The sequence below is a fragment of the Aedes aegypti genome, chromosome 1 (genome assembly GCF_002204515.2).
Source record: "Aedes aegypti strain LVP_AGWG chromosome 1, AaegL5.0 Primary Assembly, whole genome shotgun sequence".
In the NCBI taxonomy this organism is placed as follows: domain Eukaryota; kingdom Metazoa; phylum Arthropoda; class Insecta; order Diptera; family Culicidae; genus Aedes; species Aedes aegypti.
The window spans coordinates 283,784,313-283,809,587 of NC_035107.1; the positions used below are offsets into that span (position 1 = coordinate 283,784,313).

The 25,275-nt window shown below is 37.6% G+C and overlaps 1 protein-coding gene across 1 annotated transcript in view; it reads right to left on the reverse strand.

Moving 5' to 3' along the window:
- Positions 1-25,275, reverse strand: part of LOC5566210 (serine-rich adhesin for platelets) — a 784,828-nt gene that overhangs the window by 528,035 nt on the left and 231,518 nt on the right. The window contains exon 3 of the mRNA XM_021838003.1: positions 22,776-22,885. Within this exon, the coding sequence (XP_021693695.1) occupies positions 22,776-22,793 (18 nt within the window). The 5' untranslated portion in view covers positions 22,794-22,885. The remainder of the gene's footprint in view (positions 1-22,775; positions 22,886-25,275) is intronic.

Below are 25,275 nucleotides of genomic sequence, written 5' to 3' on the forward strand. Positions count from 1 at the left end.
CAATTTTTGAAATTCTCAGCTTGAAAAATCTCTGAACGAACACCACGCTTGTTTAGAACCTATCAAATTTTTTTGCTATGGGCTCGATGGTGTTGATCTCGGTAAAAGCTTAAAAAATGCCGATATTTTTTTTTAAGTCAATCATTATGCCAAACGACCATTATTCCAAACGACTTTATGCCAAACGACCTTATGCCAAACGACTTTATGCCAAACGGCGTACAATCGTTGCCAAAACGAATGACGGACTACTTAGCCTTAATACAGCTCTTCAATTTTGCAATTGATGTTCTACAGGGCGTTAAGATGCACCTGATCTACAAAGGATATGGCCAAGTTCTCCAGGGCGCTAATACAGCTGGGACTTTCAATCGATACAGATTGTTAAGGTGTACCCGATCTACGTAAGACAAGGTGAAATCAGTCCAGGGCGTTGACAACTTGTATTGATGTCCCACAGGGGGTTAAACTGCATCTGATCTACATGAGATATGGTCAAATTACTCCAGGGAGATGATACAGATTGAAAATTTCGATTCATGTCTTGTAGAGTGTTGGATTTTTGTTCATCTCGCAAAGCTCTATATCATACTTTATATTTTTTATGATTCATCATACTTATATTATACTTTATATTTACTTTATATTTTTTTTTTGAATTCATCAGAGAATCCAGTTCAGGACTCTCCTGTTAAGGATTCTCTTTGAAACCGTACTCAGAGTTCTTTAGAAAATCAAATCAAAATTATTTTTCGAATCCTGCTTAAAACTCTGCTTGAAATCCTATTCCTACTCAGAATCGTGTTCACGATTCTCCTTAAAATCCTGTTCGAAATTCTCTTCAGAATGCTGCTAGAAAATATCTTAAGAATTCTGCTCAGGATTCTCCTCAGAATCATGTTTAGGATACTCCTCAGAATCCTTTTCAAGATACTCTTCAGAATTCTGTTCAGGATTTTCTTCACAATCCTGTTCAGAATACTTTTTCTGGATTCTTCACAGAATCCTGTTCAAGATTCTCATCTGAATTCTCCTCCAGATTTTCTTCAGAAACCTGTTCATAATTCTCCTCAGAATCCTTTTCAAGATTCTCCTCAGAATCCTGATCAGGATTCTCCACAGAATAATGGTCAGGATTCTCATCAGGATCCTGTTCAGGATTTTATTCGGAATCTTGTTCAAGATTTTTTTTTCAGAATCCTGTCCAGGGTTCTCCTGAGACTCCTGTTCAAGATGCTCTTCAGAATCTTGTTCATGACTCTCTTCAGAATTGTATTCGGAATTCTCTTCAGAATCCTGTTCAGAAATCTCCTCAGATACATGTTCAGGATACCCCAAGTAACACGCGAAACATCTTTCAATGAGATGCAATCTAAAAATGGTTTCAAACATGTATCAATAAAAGCATCTGTAACTAAGGTAGTTCTAGTTCCGTTGCATATTAATATCAAAAGCTCATATAGTTTTATTGTCGTTCCAATAAACTTGCATTTCACCCCTTGTTTGACGTATAACTTAATGGAAACAACGATATTTGCTGCAAATGTTCTCTACAAACAGCAATAACGTCAAGTTTATCAAGATGTATTCAGTAACTTTTCAAACAAACATTTGCAACTTCTTCCAAAATGCCTATTTTAATGTTATGTTTCAAATTACTTTCAATTAAAGCATCCGCAACTTGAGTTTATTGCATTCAAGTTCAGTTTCAATGCCCACTACTCAAGAAGATTCATCCCAGTTGCACGAAAGTTGCACTTAACTACGTGTTTGACAGCTAATCGTTTGTTTGTTTCAATCCAGTTCCAATATAGTTGAGTTTCACATTACGCACCATGTAACTACGAAAACATGTTCTAGCAACAGTTTGTCTGTTTAAATGATGTTTCTCATATGTTGCGCGAAAGTTTTTGCAATAACTGTAGAGTATTTGAGGTGTGGCCTAATTTTGCCAGAGATGAGCTTGTATACTGAAGGGTGCAGTAAAGTAACAAACAATAAGCCTTCATAAACAGGTAATGTAGTCGCTTATATAATGAATTGGCGAAGAGCTGGTAGAGTAGTGAGTAGAGGAGAAGATTTATGATCTTGAGGTCGAAAGTTCGATTCTCGTTTGTATTTTTTTTTTGTTTTTTTTTCTTAAGTATTTTGCAACAAATAAGCAATTTCACTTTAACATAAATATGTTGCAAACAGACTCTGCCTCTTGCGCTTTTTGCGTTGCAATTCAGTGCAATTGTAAGTTATATTCTCAACAATTGACAACTCAAATTTGTTTCAAGAGATATTTTTTTCTTGAGTTGAAACAAACTGTGCGGCTTGGGACTCCTCAGATTTCTGTTCAGGATATTCTTCAGAATCCTGTTCAGAATTCTACTCAGAATCCTTTTCAGGATTCTCCTAAGAATCTATTCCAGATTCTCCACAGGATCCTGTTCAGTTTTCGCATCTTCAGAATCTTGTTCATATTTCTCTTATGAATCATGTTCAGGATTCACCACAGATTCTTGTTTAGGATTCACATCAAGATCCTGTTCAGAACTTTCTTCAGAATCCTGTTCAAGATTTTCTTCAGAATCCTGTTCAGGATGCTCTTCAGAAGCTTGTTCATGACTCTCTTGAATATTCTGTTCGGAATTCTTTTCAGAATCATGTTCAGGATTCTCTTAAGAATTCTATTCAGGATTCTCTAAGGAAAACTATTTAAGATTTTCCTCACAATCCTGTTCAGAATTATTCTTTGGCATCCAGTTCAGGATTCTCTTCAGAAACCTTTTCAGGTTTCTCCTCAGAATCCTGTTTGGAATTCTCCTCAGAATCCTGTTAAGCATTTTGTTCAAAAACCAGTTAAGCATTCTCTTCAGAATCCTGTTCAGGAATCTGCTCATAATCCTTTTCAAGATTCTATTCAGAATCCTGTTAAGGATACTCTTCAGAATCCCGTTCAGGATTCTTCTCGGAATCTTGTTAAGCATTTTGTTCTGAAACCAGTTCAGAAATCTCCTCAGAATCCTGTTCCGATTTTTTTCAGAATTGTGTTCAGGATTCTCTTCAGCATCCTATTCTGGATTCTGTTCAGAAACCTGTTAAGGATTCTCTTCACAATACTGTTCAAAATTCTTTTCAGGGTCCTGTTTAGGGTTCTCTTCAGAATCTTGTTTAAACTTCTCTACAGAATTTTGTTCAGGATTCTTCTGGGTATCCTGTTCAAGATTTTCTTTAGAATCTTATTCATGTTTATTTTTTCAAAATCCTGTTCAGATTTTTTTTTTTTGATTCCTGTTCAGGATTTCCTCAGAATCCTGTACAGGATTTTCTTCAGAATCGTTTAGGCATTATCTGCAAATTTCAATTGATTTCATTTGGAAAGCATAATGTTATTCTGATAGCATAAAAGTTGTCAACTTTTACATCGATGAATCTAACTATCCTCATAGCATCTTACTGAATACGCCGCATTTTTCCGCCGAATAATCATCTCCAATGAATCAATTCCAGCCATAATTCCTGCCGAGGCAATAATAGGGCATTTGTCGGATCGTTAAATGCAATCGCAAAATCCCACCGCCGAGCTTCATTTGGCCGGTTGTCAGCGCAACGAACCAGCCAAAAACGGGCTCAATCGATGGAATTAATGCTTGCAGTGCAAAAAGTTTCAATGAATTTTACAGAATCCATTGGCTCTCGCTCGAGAGGATTTCTCCTGTGTAATACCGTGCCTTTCACGGAGCAGTAAAAAAAGGAATAAATTCACCGGAATAGCCCTTCCCGCGTTCGTTGTTGTAAAAAGTTACTACGAAACTTCTGGGCGCTGGCGAAAGTTTCGATTTCGATTCAACCACCGAGCTCCATCAATAAATTTCCAACAAAACCCGAGAACGACAATTTGGAACTTTTTCCCAGCACCTGATTCTCCCACTTCCCGCCCGGAATAATCGATCCCTTCGAGTTCGCACGAAAAACCGCAGGCCCACAACGTCTCAGGTTCTTCTGTTCCGGGAACCGTGATGGCCTTCTCCAAAAACTTTCTTACTTTTGCGGGCTACAAGCGTAACAAGCATTTAATCAGCTCCCTCGCCGTAGTCCGGATGGGAGTGAAATCGACTGAAAACCTTGGAAGGGAATTCTTTAAACTTTAATGAAATCCCCCTCACTTTCCGGGTTCCTCTACCAATCAGCTGAAACCGAATCGATCGAGGAGCCGAGGAGTCACCCTCCTCATCGACCATCGTAGACCACATGCTGATTCTCGTTATTAATAAAGTTTCGAATCGTTATTTCTGCTCTTCCAGCACCCTCCCCTGTACAGAAACCGGAATTCTTCGAGTGTGCTGAAAGAGAGGAAACCCTCCTCAAACAGGAAGCGGTCCCCATTTCTCGGGAAAAGAAGGCTTTTCCGACCTCAGAAATGATTGCTTTGCCGACCACCCCCCGTCTGAACTTTATCTTCCTCCAATTACGGATGAAGAAGCACATACACCCACACAAACCACACTTACTTATTACATACGCGCTCACGGTGGGGGTTCATTCGGCGATGCACCGTTTTCTACAGTCAGTGGTGTCAGGAAGATGGCGCTGCTGGTGTCGAAGGTTCATTTCCGGTACTTGGGGCCCAGTTGGTTGAGGTGAAAGTTTTGGGGTGAGTTATGAGAAGTTGGAAAGCTCTCGGAAAAATTTGTAAGAAAGTTTCGAAATGGGTTGGGAGCAGAGAGTATAAAGGAATATTACATATCGATAGATGGGCAGATTTTAATTGCGAAAGATCATGGAAATTAAAAGAAGATGTTACATGTTTATAGATTTTAATGAAGGAATTGATAAAATATTCTAGTTTTCAGGAAAAATAAGAAATGTTCTTTGAGAATCATTTGATGTTCTAGATACTCACATATACATCAAAAGAAAGGCAGATGGATTATATTGGAAGGTCGATAAGATATATTAAACCAATTCTAGAAAGAACCCGTGTTATGTACATGTTGTTACATAACATTTATCGAAGAACTCTTAACACATTATTTGAAAAATTCTCAGAAGAATGCAGATAGTATTCTAAACTGGATTCTCAAAGGACTCCTAAATATCCAGAAAAAATATTCACCAAAGTTCTAGAAAGATAATTAGCGGAATCATGTACTATCGATCATATAAGGACAATACTTAACAGAACTCTGAGAGCAAAACCCTGGAGAGAAGTATCATAAGAATCTTGATCATGACACTCTCATTAGGAAAAAAAATATATAGATGAAACCTTCATAGGTTTCTAAGAATAATCCCAATTCCATGGAGTTTTTATACATAAATTTCTAAGTGAATCCTAATCAAGACTGTAAGAATATTCTCGGCAGAATGCTGTTGAAGATTTTCGACAGAATCCTATTGATAATTCTCTTCAGAATCCTCAGGAATCTTGAAAAGGATTCTGTCGTGTATTACGTACAATGTTTTGGGAAAACTACTGGCCAAGATACTGCAAAAAGTCCCGAACAAGGTTCTGTGGATAATCCTGAGCAGGATTTTAAAGAGGATCTTGGGCAGGACTGTGAGGAGAATCCAGGGCAGGTTTTTGAGGAAAATGCTGAGCAGGATTCTGAGGAGAATTCAGGGCAAAACTTTGAGGAGTATCTTAGGCAGGATTCTGAAGAAAATCATGAGCAGGATTCTGGGGAGAACCCTGAACAGGATTCTGGGGAGAATCCTAAACTGGATGCTGAGGATAACCCTGAACAGGGTTCCGACGAGATTGCTGAACAGGATTTTGAGGGTAACCTTGAGCATGATTCTGTAAAAAATCCTTAGCAGGATTCTGAAGAGAATCCTGAGCATGATTCTGCGAAGAATCCTGAGCAAGATTCTGAGGAGAATCCCAAACAAAATTCTGAGGAAAATCCTGAACAGGATTCTGAGGAGAGCCCTGAAAAGGTTTCTTAGGAGAATATTGAACAGGATTCTGAGGAGAATCCAGGGCAGGATTCAATGAGAATCCTAGGTAGAATTTTGAGGAGAATACAGGCTAGGATTTTGTCGCTATCCTGAACAGGATTCTGAGGAGAATCCCGGGAAGAATTCTTTAGAGGATCCAGAGCAGAATTTTTAGGATAATACTGGACACTGGACAGGTTTCCCCTCAGAATCCAGGGCAGGATTTTTGGGAGAATCCATTGCAGAATTATGAGGAGAATACAGAGCAGGATTCTGAGGAGAACCCAGAGCAGAATTTTGAAGAGAATCCGGGCAGAATTTTGTAGAAAATACCGAACAGGGTTCTGACGAAAATCCTAAGCAAGATTCTGAAGAGAATGCTGAGCAGGATTCTGAAGAAAATCTTAAGCAGGGTTCTGAAGAGAATCTTTAGCAGGATTTTCACGAGAATCCCGAACAGGATTCTGAATAGAATCCTGTATCTGAAAGCTTCTGAGGAGAACCCTGAACAGGATTCTGAGGAGAATCCTCAACAGGATTCTGAAAAGAATCCTGAACAGGATTCTGAGGGGCTTCCTGTACAGGATTCTGAGGAGCTTCATGTACAAGATTTTAATGAGAATCCTGGAGAGTGTTCTTAGGAGAATACTGGCTAGGATTTTGTCGAGAATCTTGAAAAGAATTCTTTGGAGAATCCAGGGCAGAATTTTTAGGAGAATACTGGACAAGTTTCCCCTCAAAATCCTGGGCAGGATTTTGGTGAAAATCCTGTTCAGAATTTTGAAGATAATCCAGAATTCTGAAAAGAATACTGAGCAGGATTCAGAGGAGAATCCAGCGCGGAATTTTGAAAAGAATTCCGGGCAGAATTCTGTAGAGAATCCTGAGCAGGGTTCTGACGAGAATCCTGAGTAAGATTATGAAGAGATTCCTGAGTAAGATTCTGAAGAGATTCCTGAGCAGGATTCTGAAAAGAATTCTGATTCGGATTCTAAAGAGAAACCTGAACCGGATCCTCAAGAGAATCCTGAACAGGATTTTGAAAAGAATTCTGAAGAAAAACCTGAACAGGATTCTTCTATTCTTCTAAGGAGAATCCTGGACAGGATTCTAAGCAGGATTCTGAACAGGATTCAAAGAAGGAATCTGAACAGGATTCAGAAGAGAATCCTGAACAGGATTCAGAAGAGAATCCTGAACAGGATTCTGAGGAGAATCCTGAACAGGATTCTGAGAAGAATCCTGAACAGGATTCTGAAAAGAATTTTGTACAGTATTCTGAAGAGAATCCTGAGAAGAATTCTGAAAAAACCCCGAACAGAATTCCGAAGAGAATACTGAAAGGGATTTTCAAGAGAATAATGATAAGAATCCTTAACAGACTTCTCAAGAGAATCCTAAGCAGGATTTGGAAAAAATCCTGAGCTAGATTCTGAAAAGAAACCTGGACAGGATTCAGAGGAGAATCCTGAACAGGATTCTAGAAGGAATCCTGAACAGGATTCTGAAAAGAATTATGTACAGGATTCTGAAGAGAATCCTGAGAAGGATTATGAAAAGAATCCCGAACGGAATTCTAAAGAGAAGTCTGAACGGGATTTTAAAAACAATCATGGAAAGAATCTTTAACAGAATTCACAAGAGAATCCTTAGCAGGATTTGGAAAAAAAAATGCTGAACTGGATTCTGAAGAGAAAGCTGGACAGGATTCAGAGAAGAATCCTGAGCAGAGTTCTAAGAAGAATCCTGAACAGGATTCTGAAAAGAATTATGTACAGGATTCTGAAGAGAATCCAGATCAGAATTCTGAAGAGAATACTGAACAGGATTTTTAGGAGAATCCTGAGACGGATTCTGTAGAGAATCCTGAATAAGGTTCTGAGGAGAATCCTGAACAGGATTTTGAGGAGAATCCTGAAAAGGATTCTGAGGAAAATCCTGAATAGGATTCTGAGGAGAATCCTGAACAGGATTCTGAGGAGAACCCTGAACAGGATTCTGAGGAGAATCCTGAACAGGATTCTGAGGAGAATCCTAAACAGGATTCTGAGGAGAATCCTGAACAGGATTCTGAGGAGAATCCTGAACAGGATTCTGAGGAGAATCCTGAACAGGATTCTGAGGAGAATCCTGAACAGGATTCTGAGGAGAATCCTGAACAGGATTCTGAGGAGAATCCTGAACAGGATTCTGAGGAGAATCCTGAACAGGATTCTGAGGAGAATCCTGAACAGGATTCTGAGGAGAATCCTGAACAGGATTCTGAGGAGAATCCTGAACAGGATTCTGAGGAGAATCCTGAACAGGATTCTGAGGAGAATCCTGAACAGGATTCTGAGGAGAATCCTGAACAGGATTCTGAGGAGAATCCTGAACAGGATTCTGAGGAGAACTCTGAACATGATTCTAAGGAGAATCCTGAACGGGATCTGAGGAGAATTTCTGAACAGGATTCTGAGGAGAAATTCTGAACAGGATTCTGAGGAGAATCCTGAACAGGATTCTGAGGAGAATCCTGAACAGGATTCTGAGGAGAATCCTGAACAGGATTCTGAGGAGAATCCTGAACAGGATTCTGAGGAGAATCCTGAACAGGATTCTGAGGAGAATCCTGAACAGGATTCTGAGGAGAATCCTGAACAGGATTCTGAGGAGAATCCTGAACAGGATTCTGAGGAGAATCCTGAACAGGATTCTGAGGAGAATCCTGAACAGGATTCTGAGGAGAATCCTGAACAGGATTCTGAGAAGAGTCCTGAACAGGATTCTGAGAAGAATCGTGAACAGGATTCTGAGAAGAATCGTGAACAGGATTCTGAGGAGAATCCTGAACAGGATTCTGAGGAGAATCTTGAACAGGATTCTGATAAACAAAACGTTTATCGAGAGAGATGTTTTGAACAGGATTCTGAGAAGAATCGTGACTAGAATTCTGAGATGAGTTTTGAACAGGATTCTGAAAAGAATCCTGAACATTATTCAGAAGAGAATCGTGAACAGGATTTTGAGGAGAATCCTGAGCATGGTTCTGAGGAGAACCCCTAACTAGATTCTTAGAGTTCTGAACAGAATATTGAGGAGAAACTTGAACAGCATTTTGAGGAAAACTCTTAACTAGATTCTCAGAATCCTAAGCAAAATATTGATGAGAATCTGGAACAGGATTTGAGAAGAAACCTGAATTGGATTTTGAGAAGAATCCTGAATAGGATTCTGAGAAGAATCGGGAACTGGATTCCAAGGAGAATCTTGGACAGGATTTTTTGAAAAATCTTGATCAGAATTCTGAGGAAAATCCTACCCGGGATACTGATAAATTTCTTGAACAGTATTCTGATAAATGACTTGAACAGGATTTTGAGAGATGTTTTGAACAGGATTCTGAGGAGAATCCTGAACAGAATTCTGAAGAGAATCCTGAATATGATTCTGACGAGAATCCTGACTAGAATCCTGACGATAACTCTAAACATGATTCTGGAGAAAATGTTGAACGAATCTGACGAGAAACCTTAACAGGATTATAAAGCGAATCGTGGACTGGATTGTGACGAGCATACTTATCAAGATTCTGAGGAGAATCCTAAATAGGATTCTGACAAAAATCCTGAACAGGATTTTGTGGAAAATCCTCAGGATTTTAAACAGGATTAGAATGAGAATCATTAACAATATTTTAAGATTGAAATCTTAATAGGATTCTGAAAAGAATCTTACTGCCAGGGAGAATTTTAAACTTTTTTTTAAGAAAATTCTGAACAGGGTTCTAGAGAGAAATCTGAGCAGAATTCTCAAGAGAATCGTTAAGAATATTCTGAGGATCATCCTGATGGGATTTCGTTAAGAAATCTCAATGAATTGAAAAATGAAAAAATGAAGTCGTTTTGACTACAGTGCCGATAGAAATTTCAAAATGAACTTGTGGATTATTTGAGTTGGAACTGTGAATTGGTTTTAGAAAAATTCTTACAAGAAAGTAGAGTGCTGAGTAAAATTTAAAGTAAAATCTTGTACAAGATTCTGAGAAGAATTCTCACGTTTTCTGATTCCCAAGGATAACACAGCGTAACAAAAATGACACTTTTGCGTGTCAAAGATCAAATAAGGTTTCTGGTAGGTTTGTGGTTGCCGTATCTGATGCCGTTCTCAGAAATGTTCCAGCACGTCACAATTTTCAAGCAAGCCGTTATTTTTTTGTTTTCATATATGTTTTCATCAAATTTGAAGGATAATTTATCATTTTTTTTAGTGATCTTATCCACCAAGCACGCAATATATGATTTTAACTTTTATTTCAGATATAATTTGGTTGCAATTGCACGGTTGAATCGATTTTTCAACACACTTGCAGACTGCATACAAAATTCTTCGTTTCTCTTGTGTGGCAAAATACAATTCTTTTCGAAACTTGCATGCAAGTTGACTGCAATCGTCAAATTCTGCATTTTCAACAGTCAATATCTCAAAAACTAGATGTGCTATGTTATTTTTGAAAACGGCAGTGGATTCAGCAACCCCTAATTTATTGAAAAGCGGTATTTTGGTGCTTGAAACAAAAACGTGTTCCGCACTGTAATTATTAATGTATGGAATATTACAGAGCCAGATTTTGATTTGTTCTGAATTATAATCGAATCAACTTTTGAAATGCTGCTTAAAAGCTTCGTCATTAAGTACTTTCATACACATCTAAAGTGCTATAATTTCTAATTCGAAACCACCCTCATCAAGTCGCTAATGACCGACGATTGTGATTAATATTTCAAAAGCCACATTTTCTCACCTAAACCACAAATGACCCTCCCCCACTCACTCCCCTCAAAACACCAGCCGATCAAACCGATTCACAAATTGATTTATGAATCCAATCCAATCCGACCATCAAACAGCCCCAGCCTTCTGACAGCAGGTGCCACTGTCAGCTTTGATATCACATCCACACCTTCCCTGCCAGTCAAAGTCCCGGTTATGATGTGTTTATTGCCAGTCCAAAGTTCCCTCCTGGCGCGAATTCCGATTAGAACCACACAGACTGAAACGGTGTGTTTGAAACCATTTTTAGCCGAAAAATATTGTTCTTAGCATCCTCTCCGTGAATTTGGAAAAAAAATTCGTCGAGGGAAATGTTATAGTGATATGAAAAATACGGGCAAATTTCAAGGGATATTTTCTTGTTCAGGCATTGCAGAATTCGTTATCATTTGATTTCTAAACAAAATTAAAGCAAGCAAAGAAAAACATCACATCTGTGTCGGTCCATGAACGGCAATGTTACGCAAGTTGTAACAAATTAAGTAAATAACAGCAGCGAACGAGAGCCCAAAAGAGAGAGAAATGATAGAACCCATGTTTCTTGCTTATTTACCATTGGGGCTAGGTGGTTTATTCTACTGACATGATGAACAATCCCCAAACATCTGATAGCAATAGTGTTACTCAGGTTTGGAGCTTTTTTAGATAGATTTTATCATGCACTGTTATTTCCCCAAGCTTTAGTAAATGATGATAAACTGATTCTCATAATGTGATCCAGGTCATGATCGTTACAAAAAGCGATAAGAGAAAGATGCTCTCAATTTTCACAGAATTCAATCCCTGCACATCATATCTTTTGAATGTTGAATGTGAGTCTGTCGGTTATTTGATTTGATTGGAAGGCACAAGAAGCAGGATTACATGATTTTTTTTAACATGTATTTATCCCTTGAAAATAGCCCAAGATCTTCAAATCACCGTAGCTTCCTTTTCCTTGAATAATTTCCAAATTCTTGGGCAGGATTCTAGAAAACCATTTATTTTGGTGGATGGTGGATGCAGAATTCATGAACAATTTTACCTTCAAAAACGATTCCAGAGACACCCTGTCTACCGCACTCAAATGAGGCTGGGGGAGGAAAACTCCATCCATGGAATGGGAATCAATAAAATTTTCATGTGAGTTTTCTTTTCCCCTTTCGTGGGGGTAGACCACCAACCACAAATGACGGCGACCCACAGAGAGCAGCAGTTCAGCGGTCCGTCGATTACTGCGCCATCATCAACCTCAGAACAAGTGAAAGCGAAACGTCGAGAATCGGGTGTACGTGATCGGCATTTCCACAGTCCGCCAACCCAAATGGTCATTTTCTAAATTGAGTGGTCCCGACCTCTAACCTAACAGCCACAGCCGCAGTCCGGAGCAGTGAACGCGACGCTGCGCTGGAATTGGCACTCAACTTCAAGTGATCCAAGTCGTAAATGAAATGGGTTGACTGCTTGTCTGCCTGGTCGCCATCGGATGAGAAGTGCGGGTATTATCTAATTAATTTGGCACTACAGGCGACGCACTGAACGACACGACGCCCATTCCGACGTCTTCCGGTGGAGAAATTTTGGTTCGTTAACCACAGGTTAAGGCACTTAATGACTGTGTGACCTTTAATAAAGAGTTGCCAGAATTTTGCGAACCTAGCAGAATGGAAATATCCGATCCAGGTCCAGGAACATATTTTTAACAGATTGTTTTGCATAATTAACCTTTCCGTCACCAGATATAGAAGCTGGAAGAATACGAACCAGATTTTGGCATAAGAAATGGATATCCTTCTTGTTTGAGAGCTTGATCATCATTTTGGAAATGCCCATTTTAAGCCTAATCGTCAAATTAGACACCATTCGGCTATTCGATAAAGGCTGTTCAGAACTATGTTTTGCCCATAGTAAGGCATCTCTATGAATGATGCACTCGAAAGGACACACAGAAACAGCAGATACAGATGGCTGTACATAAAAACTATGATATTTGTATGTAATGTATGTTATGTATATATGTAATAAATTAAACATATGAATTCAACAGAAATTCGCAGTATCCCGCTATGAAACCCCTAAAGCCGTCCCTTAAGAATCCACAGCAACCAACTAAAACTCGTAGCTCGCAAGACATTTACAGGATCAGGGGATGAATTTTGAGAAATTGAGAGTATCTCTCGTTTATCGCTCTCTGAAAAAATATGGTTTGCAACATATCATGAGAGTTTGTTTATCTTCTATTGCTACAGCACTGATTATATCGGAAAGAAAACCATGTATAAAGAAGCGTATCTAAACAAGCTTCAAACTTGGGGATAAGATGTTTAATGATTGTATATCATGCGAGATAATGAGTTTTATCATTGCTCTCTCTCTTGTCGATCATGGATCGATACATATACGATGTTTTTCTTCGCTTGCTTTGAACGTGCTTCGAAATCAATTGCGAACGAATTCTGCAATACCTGCACAGAATCTTGTTTAGGAGTCATGAGTTGACATCTACCTAGAAGCATGCTGAAAATTTTAAGACTACTTTGTTATATTGCTGAAAATTCTAAAGTATCCGATACAAACTCTCAAAAGTTCATGAAGACTTCCCAAAGTATCACTAGTAATCTACAAATTCTACTGGAATTCTATTCAGTTCCTCAACTTTTGGCTAGAAATATTTAAAATACAATTAAAAATTCACAGTATTCCATCAGAAATTCACACGCTGCCTTAGAAATCTTATGAGTTTACAAGCAATCGCCAGATTTCGCAGAGCATCCCCAATAAATAATTATGCATTCTCATGATCCCGAAAGAAACCCTCAATGTCTGATAGGAATACACAAATTTCGTTCAGTATCCTCAACAATTCGCTGAAAAATCTCAGAAGCCCGTTATAAGAACATAGAATCTCGTAAGGAATCTGCAGAATTCAGTAAAAATTAAGCTATGGATCACCAGGATCTCGTAAGGGTCAACAGTGACGTAGCTACAGTTTTTGTGGCCCGGTGCGGAGATCGATTTAGGGGCCCTCAAAATTAAGGTGAACGCCGTTTAAATGGAAGGCGCTAATGTGAAAGCGATGAAACTATGGTTGATATGTTGTTGAAATAGCTTGACGGCATAAATGTCAATTAATGAGCCTAAAATTCTTGTTCAAAAATACATTAGTTTACTGAAAATCATTGAGAGGGCTTCCAGTGAATTACCATGGAAGCAGAAATATACGTTGGCGCAGTAGCTCTGGAAATCAATGATTCGTATACAGCTTTAAATGAATAGGTATTCTAGGAAAATTTTGACATTTCCTAAGCTTCGTGAGACGGGATTGACTTTGAAATTCTTGACGAAAGAAATGCCTTAAAAATGAATAAATTTGCCCAAAGTTTGCTTGAAATAAATTTCAAATAAAATTAACTTTTTCAGAAGTAATTTTTACGAACTTCCTAAGGATTCTGTTCGAAAATTAAACGTAGAATTTTTCTAAGGATAGCCATAGACGTTGCCTCATGAATTCTCCATCATAAATACTTTCAAAATTGTTTCTAAAAAACCATAAGTACTCCAAGATTGTACTCAATGATTTTACCATCGTTTTTTTTTTAATTTCTATCAAGGTCTCGTATACAGCATGTTAAAGATTTCAACAAATATTTTCTCCATGAATTTTCTAGAATTTCCTTAAATATTGTCGTTCAGATTTCATCCAGAGAATTCCTTCAGGAATTACTCCAGAGATTGTTCCTATAATTCCTTCAGGAATTTTTCTAGAAGTTCTTAAAAATTTTTCCAAAGATGTCTTTAAAGAATTTCCCCAATCATTTTCCCAGGAATATCCCCAGAAAAATAGCAAGTATTCTTTACAAGAATTAGTGGTGAAATTATTCAAAAAATCAGAGGAATCAATATTCAATATTCAATTCTAAAGTAACATTTGATGAAATCCAAATAACCCTTGATGAACTCCCACAAAGTTTCCACTGAAGGAACTCTAGGACTCTTGAGGAAGTTATGAAGGATTTCGAAGATAAATTACTTAGATGATAGGAATTACTAGATTATTTACTGTAGTATTGGCTGGCGTGCAACCTGAGATGATTTTTTAAAAGAAAACATGAAGATTTTACTTGAAAAAGTACACGAGAATTGTTTGAAAGAATTGCAAAAGTAATTTGGCATGAAATGTTAGAGGAAGGTTTAGAAAAATTTCTGAAGGAGCTTCTTGATGAATCCCAGATCAAATTTGAAAAGAAATTCCTGAAATAGTACCAAAAATATTTTTTGAATAATCCCTGTAGGAGTTTTAGAAGCAGTTCTTAGGATAAATGTGAATGAATCCTTGAAGGAATCCAAATAAAACACCTGTAAGGATAACTGGAGAAACTGGCATAGAAATTCTCGTAGATCTTCCTGTAAAAATCGCCGAATGAATTTCTTCAAGAACTGCAGAATGATTTTTTTTCTCAAAAGAACTCTTGTAGGAAACTTTGGAGAACTACTAAAGTTATAACTGGGGAAATCAAAATAGTCAAAATAAGCGTTGTACTTCATAAATTTTCTGAAACAAATTACGAAAAAAAAAAATCCTCTAACCAGCCCTTGAAGCAACGCTGGAAGATTTTTTGGGAAGCCTGGTGGTGGAATCAATATAAACATTTCTGAACAACATCCCAGAAATATACCTGAAGAGATCTTTGTAGCAATAACTAGAAGAATTCTTGAAGTTTTTTCCCGAGAAATCTGAAAATAAATTCCTGAAGAACCTGTGAAATAGTCTCTGAAGGTCTCCATTGGACCTCTTAAACCACGATCCACTTCAAACAGAGTAAAGAAAAAAGTGACTTTAGAGACCATTTTGGTTAAAATAGACTTTTAAGGTCTTACGTTAAAAATAGAAACTTGCCTTAAAATATAGCCAAAGCCTCTAAAAAGAGATCTGCTATCAGCCTTGAATGTGTACAAACCATATACCGAAGATGGTAATTGGTTTATTGTTTTAATTATAATGGATCATTTAAGGCTTTTTGGTGCATTATCACAAAATGGCTTCTTCTAAAATCATTAACATATTGTTATGATAGTATTGGTATTTGCAGCATTGATGAAATATAACTGCTCATTAGCTCATTTTATGGATACGAAGAAAAATGCTTCAGGTTAAACTTCAATATTAAATCACCACTCTCAGATAAAGCATTATCAATTTAGCGACAATATGCATGAGATTTATATTCTCAAAAAAAAATCTTCGATCGTATGCCGCATTTCATTGCCTCACACAACTACACTTGTAAATAGAAGGTGCATACCTTTTCCATTGTAATTCAGCGGCAAGCATCTGTGTTTTGAATTCCATATTGCGTTCACTACACTTTCACTAAATAAATCTTTCATTCACTTTGGAATACATTTCCACCGGGATTTCAATATTTATAAAGTTTTATTAACCGCAACACTTAAAACTATTATGGCGTTATGGGTTTTCACTTGCTGCGAATCGACGCCGCCACCGCACACTGAGACATGCCTGTGTTTATAGTCTAATATCCAACTTTTTTTCCATATACGACTATGGGACTTGCATATTTACGGAGATCCGCCTGAATTATAAAATTAAACCAATTCATCGAGAATGAATTTTGAATAAGTATTTAGGCTACTCTAATCACTATATCATTGATCATTGGGCCCCTACACATTGTAGATCAAGGTCACCTTCAAACTGATTTTTTATCTACTTATCAACGTGTTAGTTTTCTAGAAATCAAATTCATAATATTAAATTAAATTCTTTTCGCCATTTGGGGGCCCCTATGAACTCGCTAGCTACGCTACTGAGAGTCAATTTGGTCATTTGATGCGGCCTGCATTCTTGATTAACATCTATACTCTAGCCTGACTAACACTGGTATAGAATGTTGGATCGTTCCTTAAAAAATGTAACGTCATACAAAGTACATATTTTATAGATTTGAAATAAGAGCATGAAACGAGCTCACCAATTGATCCATCATCCTTGACATAGCAGCCACAATCCAATTTCAGCTTCTCTTAACGCATACAGACTAACTGATGAAGAAATCACTGAGGATACACGAAAAAATAATACTTTTGCATTCCATGAAAAAAAAACGCTCTGACACAAAACTATAACACTTGGGCTTCCACAAACCAATGCCCAAAAAAATGGCGCGCAAATGAGAAAACCGTGAAAAATCCAACCCGGCGACGCTTATAAAAAACTGCGGCTGCTCAAATCGACAAACAGTGAACATTTGATATGCTATGATATTTTAAAAAACGGCAATGATTTCATCAATTAGAAATGAAGTGGCGCAATTTTCATACATGGGTCAAACAATTGTTCCACTGTATCATAAGTATTTACGTAAATTGACTCCGATGTTAATTTGCAAACTCCCGAAACTGTAAAACTCGAGCTCCGCAAAGAGTTGCGCGCAACATTTTTTGCGATTTCTTAAAAGGCCACTATCGAGATGCGTTCATGATGGTCAGTTTAAAAAAAGTGTTGTGATATGATTCATTATGCAACTCAAAACAGTTGCGTAATGAAAAAGCCTTTCGTAATGGTCATAACTGAAATCGGTTGCGTAATGACTCTTACCACACTGCTTGATTCAGTGCAGGAAAGTAGGTAGTTTCATGATAGATTGACGTGATGAAAACCAGACTATTACGATGAAAAATTGCAAAATAGTTATTTTCGCAATTTCTCATCGTAATAGGCTGTTTTTCATCACGCTAATCTGTCATGAAACGGCCAACTTTCCCACACTGAAGTACGCAGTGATGTGATCATTCATTACGCAACGCTATTAGTATTTTAAGTTGCGTAATGAATCATAACACAACAATTTTTCAGAAATTGTATGATAATGGTGAATGCATTCCGATATAATTTCTGATACCCTCAGGTGATCTTCTACGAAATTGCAAATAATGGTGTACATATCTCGTCACAGAACACTAGTTAAATTCTGCAACTTTGCTGAAGACAGCACGCCATTAACTTTAAAAATTTTTGAGTTACAAGCGAATTTCAAGTTTTTTAACTATATTTTTGAAGTGAATTTTCTTAATTTACAAAAATTACGTTCTCACAGTTTTTGCAGCAAAATTCGCCTATTGTATGGCCTTTCGATTGCCACTAAAAGAAAAATGTTTATCAAACCAACTCCATGAGTTATGCGCATCTAAGGATTTCATAGTTTCACTTAAATTTGCTTATAACTTCAAAATCACAAGAATTGCAAACTTGCAATGTTCATCAAAAATGTGCATCTTTTCTTCCTCTGCAACCCTTCTGAAGACCACATTCACGTAAAACTGAAAATAAAAAAGTTACCCGACTAAGGGTACATAACAAAATTATATCAGCATATGTTATTATGTTATAAATATTTTTCGAACATAGGTTGTTACAAACTTGATGCAGGATGTTGTTAAAATAACTAAAATTATAACAAAAAGTGTATGAATAGTAACATAAACATAACAAAATGTGTTTTAATTCTATCAAAAACATATCAAACCAAGTTATAATGTTTGATACAAAGTATCAAAATTATGATACTGTTCGATATACGATAATATTGTATATTATTGAAATGCATAACTATCTATTTATGTTGTTATAAAGTTGTTAAAATGAACAAAAAAATATCTTAAAGGGAAATAAAACACATTATGTTATATTTCTGTTTTATTATGTTCTATGGATAACGGAGTCTAACAAAATTATATCATAATATGATATGCATATCATATTCTGATAAAACTGTATTATATTTTTGTTACAAGCCTCTAGTCGGGTAGACTTAAATAACTGATTTTTGGGTCCACCGTAAGTTAAAACTTTCAAATTCAATTTACTTACCTCAAATGAAGAGTTAGATCAAAAGTGTCTTCAACAAAGTTATTCAAAATAACATTTTCTAAAAGTTTTTCGAAGAGCGCAGCGACAAATTTCAGCAAACAAAAAAGTTTGAGTCAAAATTTTAACTTAAATAAGGGCCACCCTATTCAGATTTTTTCTTTAAAGATGCAAAACTCAATTACGAATAACTTTTCTGAAGACATCGAACGTTTAAAATCGACGAGAATAGAGAAAACACTTTTTTCCGGCTAAATTGTCGATTCGGTCCATTGTGCAGTGAATCCCTCATGTAAATTTTTTCATGGATTCCTCCAACAATTTCTCCTAGGGTTATTTCCAGGAATCCTTCCAGATATCTCTTCTGGAATTTTTCCACCGGTTTATCCTGATATTTCTAAAGATTTTGCGAAAACTTGATCCACTGATTCCTCCAGTTTAATCTTTACTGGAATTCCAGCAGGATTTTCTCCAAGGATTTCTCCGGGAACTTTTCAATCAGTCATTCCAGGGATTGCTCCAGGAATCGCTTCAGATATTTCTTGAAGGATACTTCAAACGTATTCTATTGATTTTCCCATAGAACATCTTCCAGAAATATTCCCATATTCTTCTGCAAGAACTCCCCAAGGAAAATAGTTACGAAAACACTTGGCTTAATCAGGAAGTCCTCAAAGGATCTTAAAGAATTACTCATGGTATTTATCCAAAGATTTATGCAGAAATTACAGAAATTTTCCCAGCTAGAACTCTCTAGATTCCTTCAGAAATTATTAAAGAGATTTCTTCATGGATATCACCAGGAACCGCTTCAGAGGATCTGCCAGGAATTTTACAAGAAATTACTTCAGGGATTATCCCAGGGATATCTTTAAGAAAATTGCTGCATCAATCTATCCAAGGATTTTTCCAAGTAATCGTTCAGGAATTCCCCGAGATTTTTTTCCAGAGATTTGTTATTGACCTTTTATGAATTTTTTCAAGGATTTAAACATAAATTACTCTAAAAGTGCCTTCAGGGAGTGGTTTAAAAAAAATTTCCCGGAACTGCTAAAGGAACTTCTTTACTGAAGAAGTTTTCAAAACGACCCTAGATAAATTCTTGGAAGAATAGGTGAATAAATTCTCTGAATTATCCCTCGAGGCACCTCTAAAAATATTCCATGAAGAAATCCTTAGATTGTAGTTTCCCAAGCCTGGTTATCGTGACACCCGCGCCTCGCTCTGTCTATTATACAAAAAGACAGCTGATAAGACGTTGGGGGGGTCACGAAAAACAAGTTTAGGAAAAGAAAAGAAAAGAAAATATGGATAAATCTCTGACATGAAGGGATCCTTAGAGTTGTCCCAAGAAGCATCACTAGGAAAATTCCTTGATGAATCCTTGTCTAATCCCTGGAAGATTCCTTAGAAAATCCTTAGAAAAATTCTTGCAGGAGTCTCTGGAAGAATACTCGAGGAAATCTCTGGAGAAAATCTTTAGAGGGAGAAGAATTCCTGGATGAGTCTCCGGAGAAAGTCTTGAATGAATATCAGAAGGATTACCTGGCTAAATTTCCGAATGAATCAGAGATCAGTTAAGTGGGTTCAAAATCAAATCGATGAAAGGATCTTTGAAGAAGCTCGGTAAATTGCTGAAAGGAATCCCTGGAAGCGTCTCAGGAGGAAGCCTTGGAGAAATTCCTGCAGTAGTCCTTGGAGGAATCCGTGGGAAAATCACTGAAGATTATGATGGAGGAGTCCCTACCGAGAAATTTCTTGAAGGAATCCATGGAGAAATTTCTGGAGAAACCAATGGAGAAACCACTGGAGAAATATCTGGGATAATCCATGAAGAGATTTTCTTAGAGAAATCTAGGTAGAGATTTTGGAAATGTAATCTCTGGAAAAATTCTTAGAGTATTATCTGATCAAATTCCTGGAGGATGATTCAATGGTTATTCTTTGGAGGAATTTCTAGAAGGATTCTTGAAGTTGTCCCCGAATGAATTTTTTGAAGGCCAGAACGAAGATTACCTGCAAATTCCTTGCAGTTATTCACTTAGCGGTTTTCCAGGAGGTATTTCTCAATTCCTGGAGGAATCCCTCAAAAAAAATCGTGAAGTAAATTCTTGTCCCTGGAGGTATTCCTGGTGGAATCCCTGGAATAATCCATGGAGCCCTGAAGAGGACTACCTAGGGATATCCTTGCATGTAATCTTGAAGGAATTTCTAATAAAATATCTGGAGAAATCCTTAGAGAGATTGCTGTTGTGTTGCCACTGAAGAAAGACTTGCAGACATCTTTGCAAAAATCGTTACAGAGTTTTTCCTGAATGAATCCTCCAGAGACTCTGGAGAAATCTCTGAGAAATAAAATCAGGATAAATCCATGAAATATACTTTGGAGGAATCCCTTGAGGAACACCTGATAGAATTCTTAGAGTAATTTCTGAAAGTATGCCAAGACTCCTATCGAAAACGCTCTGAAAAATCTAGTAACGATCAACAGTGCTCCCTGGAGGAATTTTAGGAGGAATCTCTGGCAAAATTCCTAGTGGAATTCCTCGAGAAATCACTCTATGGATTACGATAGAGATTATCTTGGAGAAATTTCTAGTACTATCCCTGGAGGAATCTATGGACGAATTCCTGGAGAAATCTTTGAAAGAGTGTCTGGAGAAAGGGCGGGTGGAACTTTTCATGGAATCTTTGGAGGTTTTTTCTAAAAGAATTGCTGAAGCTGTGTTTGAACTGGTTCCAAAATTGCGATCGCTGTCAAAAAATCTTATTTGTTAGCGGTAAGACGTTATTTTACTTAGATATTCAAAACAAGAATAATGACTTGTCGAATGATACAGATTTGTTATGTTATATTTTACTTTCTAGTTTGGCCTAACGAAAATGGTTATAGGTACTCAAATACAGCGTAGCGGTAAACATGCAGCTTTTCAGCAAGACCAAGCTGAGGGACATGGCTTCAAATCCCATCGGTAGAAAATATGATCGAGCTGCCGAATTTTGAGCTGCCGCATGAGTGCACTATATGATAGTCTGAAAATGTCCACATCACGGTTCCTAACGGAACCGGTCCCGGAATTTTCCGACCAAATCTTACCAAATATAATTGCTGATACCCTAGATGCTCTTGTAAAACAGAATGACAAATTATGAAATTTTAAACCTACATACATGCGAATAATCTTCTTGATATGATATGTACCAATTCCTTGAGAAACAAGTTCCAGATACCCCTGTCTTCTTGTTTCAAGAGTGGCAATATGAACTTACAAAAAATGTCCAAGGTTCTATTCTAGTTCTATTCCCTTAATGCATAATGTGTTACTTTCTTTGTAGCATCACTCCTAGAAATCGCTGAAAGCTTCTTTTAGCACAAAAATATTCGTTTTCAGAAGTTAGGAAAAGTCAGAAAATTTCAGATTCCTATCTCTTTTCTCTACAAAGTTACAGCTCCTTTAGAGTGCCGATTGGCCAAAAATATAGATATAGCAAAGCCAGCCGAAAAAGGTGTGCACCTTGATTTTTTACTTCCAAATATGGAAGCTGTATCATTATGCCCCATCCGTCCTGAAAGGGATAAAACACGAAATAGCCGTATGACCTTTCTTAAAGAGTTACCCGACTCATGCAAACTTCGCAGAACGGAAATATCCGGTCCAGGTCCAGCAGAATCTTTTAAACAGATTGTTCAGCATAATTAATTTCCATCAGCCGGGATATTTCCCCAGTTATGCTCTATTTTAGCACGGAATTTAAGTTATAATTACCCACCGTTGCAAAAAAAAAATCCCATAATCTCCGCTCATTACCCCTCGATTTAATGAACCCATTATGGGAAAATGGAAAATCCGTTATGAGCAGCAGATTTTTCAACGCGCTCGGCCCCATTTTCCAATACAGCTGCGCCAAGAAGGGGGGCAGGGAATAAAAACTTCATGATTCATGTAATTAAAAATGTGTGCCATAAAGCATAAAATTCCACCCAGTTAGCTGTCGGAAACGCGCTCACGTAGTCCCATTCCGATGGTCAGCCGGGGAGATTAAACAGTCCATCAAATATAAATAGCAGCTGCAGGGCAGGGCCTTCAATGACAGTAATGCTGACGAATAGGGCTTTCCTCTAAAACCGGGCACAAAGCATTGCTGCTGCTTCTCCTGTTGCACTTACCGAATTTACAGCGGCCATTTCGATGTCCTATTGTGGAGACAGGGTGGATGATGCTGATGGCGATCCAAGGTGGGGCTTTCGATGTCAGCAGCGGGCTATGGACGATTGTTCTGGAATGAATGAGAAGAAAGGAAGATTTATAAACGATTTGTGTTTCAACTAAACGTGTATCAAGGCTTAATAGGTCGAAATTAGGATGGACTGCACTGAATTATAACTACACCTTTCATGAATAAGCCAAAGATTATTACTTTGATCTGATTTTTTAATTATTACTTTCATATAGATGTTTCACAATTCTTAAACCATTCTGAAGAGAACCGATTCAAGGAGAATCCTAAGCAGGGTTCTGAGAAGACTCTTGAACATGTTTCTGAGAGGTATCCTGAAAGGGATACTGAGGAAAATTGTGAAAGGAATTCAAAGAATAGGCCTGACCAGCATTCTGAAAAAAAATCCTGGAAAGAATTCTGAGCAGAGTCCAGAAAAGGATTCTGAGGACGATCCTGTTCAGGATTCTGAGGTAGCTCCTACACAGGATTATAAGCAGAATCATGAACAGGATTCTGAGAGGCATCCTGAACAGGAATCTGAGAAGAATCCTTAACAGGATTAGAAGTAGAAACCTGAACAGGATTCTGAGGAAATCCTTAAGAGGATTTTGAGGAGAATCTTGAACAGGATTAAGAGGAAAGTCCTAAACAGGATTTTGCAGAAAAATCTGTACAGAATATCAAGGAGAATCTTGAGCTGGATTCCAGGAGAATTCTGAACAGGATTCTGAGGAGAATCCTGACCAGGATTCTGAAGAGAATCCTGAACAAAATTCTGAGGAGCATCCTGAAGGGGATTCTGATGAGAAGCCTGAACAGGATTCTCTGGAGAATTCTGAAAAGGATTCAAAGGAAAATCCTGAACAGGATTTTGAGGAGTAGCCTGAACAGGATTCTGAAGAGAATCCTGAACAGGATTCTGAAGAGAATCCTGAACAGGATTCTGACGGGAATCCTGAACAGGATTCTCTGATGTAATATATTAAATGTTGTAAACAAAAGATAAATCTAGTTTTACCAACTTAAGATGATAGTGTTGCCTGACACAGAACACCATGATTTAAGAAGATCATATAATGTTTAAAAAGATCCTGATAAAGGAACAAAAAAATATCAAGTACATAGAAAATTGGGACAACCGAACTATTTACACTTCAATAATCCCTGCAGCAACTGAATCCTAACGCGAAACGGACAAAGCCAATTCCAAGTGGTTCCCGTTTGCGGCGCTAAATTCTCTGCTTTATATCTCAGCTTTACCAACGATGACTATCACTGGCACAAAGCCAAGGGGTTTCAGCCACAACAACAACTTCACTGTCAATGGAGGCGTCTTAGAGAACAGAGAGGAAGATGAGGCGCGCCAAAAATATGAATTAAGAGTGTTGAAAAGTTATGAATCTCACAAGTGGAAAGATACTTGGCCCATTTTTTTGCGGGGAAGTAAGTGGATCAGTAAAGAGGAAGAGATTTATGATTTGTTGTTGGACAATCGGACAACTGTTTTGGAAGAGGGCTACTAGGGGTGGACTGTTTATTTTCAATGACTCTGACCGTTGAGATGTTGAGATTTGAGATATGGTATTGGCTGTGTTTGCCGTGAACCGTTTTGTATTACATTGAAATGGTGATGATAATACTATAGATTTTGAAGAAGATGAAATGGAAAAGTTACGATTCGGGCTGTAAATGCCAGTTTATCTATGTTCTACTCACTTCTATTCTAGGACGAGGAGGAAAAAATTAAAGGCCTTCTTACAACCCGGTGCTAGACAGCCATATTTTCGTGGTCAGCATCAAACTCAAGAGCAACAACGTACATTGGCCTAATCATATTAGGGTATTTTTCCTCCAATACTAAAATGTGTTTCTAGCTAATCACATCCACCCAAATTGACTTGCTGTACTGCAATCCAATAGTTTGCAACCGTTTGTATGTTCGAATAACTGTTGTTTTGCGGTTCTTCAAACGGTTATTTGTTTACAAACATTGAGCTGTCAGTGGGAACCACTTCCCGGTGGGAACCAGAGATGTTTGCTCGTTATTTTTCAATGGGGTTGTATGGGCGGTGTCAGGAGGCTGCCTTCTTAGGCATCAGAGCAGTAGTTTCTCTATTACGTTTTTTTAATCTTCTAAGTAAAATTTTTTATAAAGAAAATCATGGGCTCCCATCTCATGTCATTCAGTTGTTTATCCTAGTAATACTTCCAGCTTTCAAACACCTCCATTGTCGAGAACTTGAAAAATCACAAATGATCATTTAAACTGTGGCTGGTGGATATTTTGTCAGAGTTACGTCTGATACATACAGTGACATTCTTATCCTGCGACTGCTCTGAACAAAAACGCGAATACAAAACTTCTAAGCCCAAAAATTTCATTCCGCCCACCATTGCACACTGGGCCAGGAGCAGAATTTAGCCAGACAAAACCTCTAGCGCTTTAG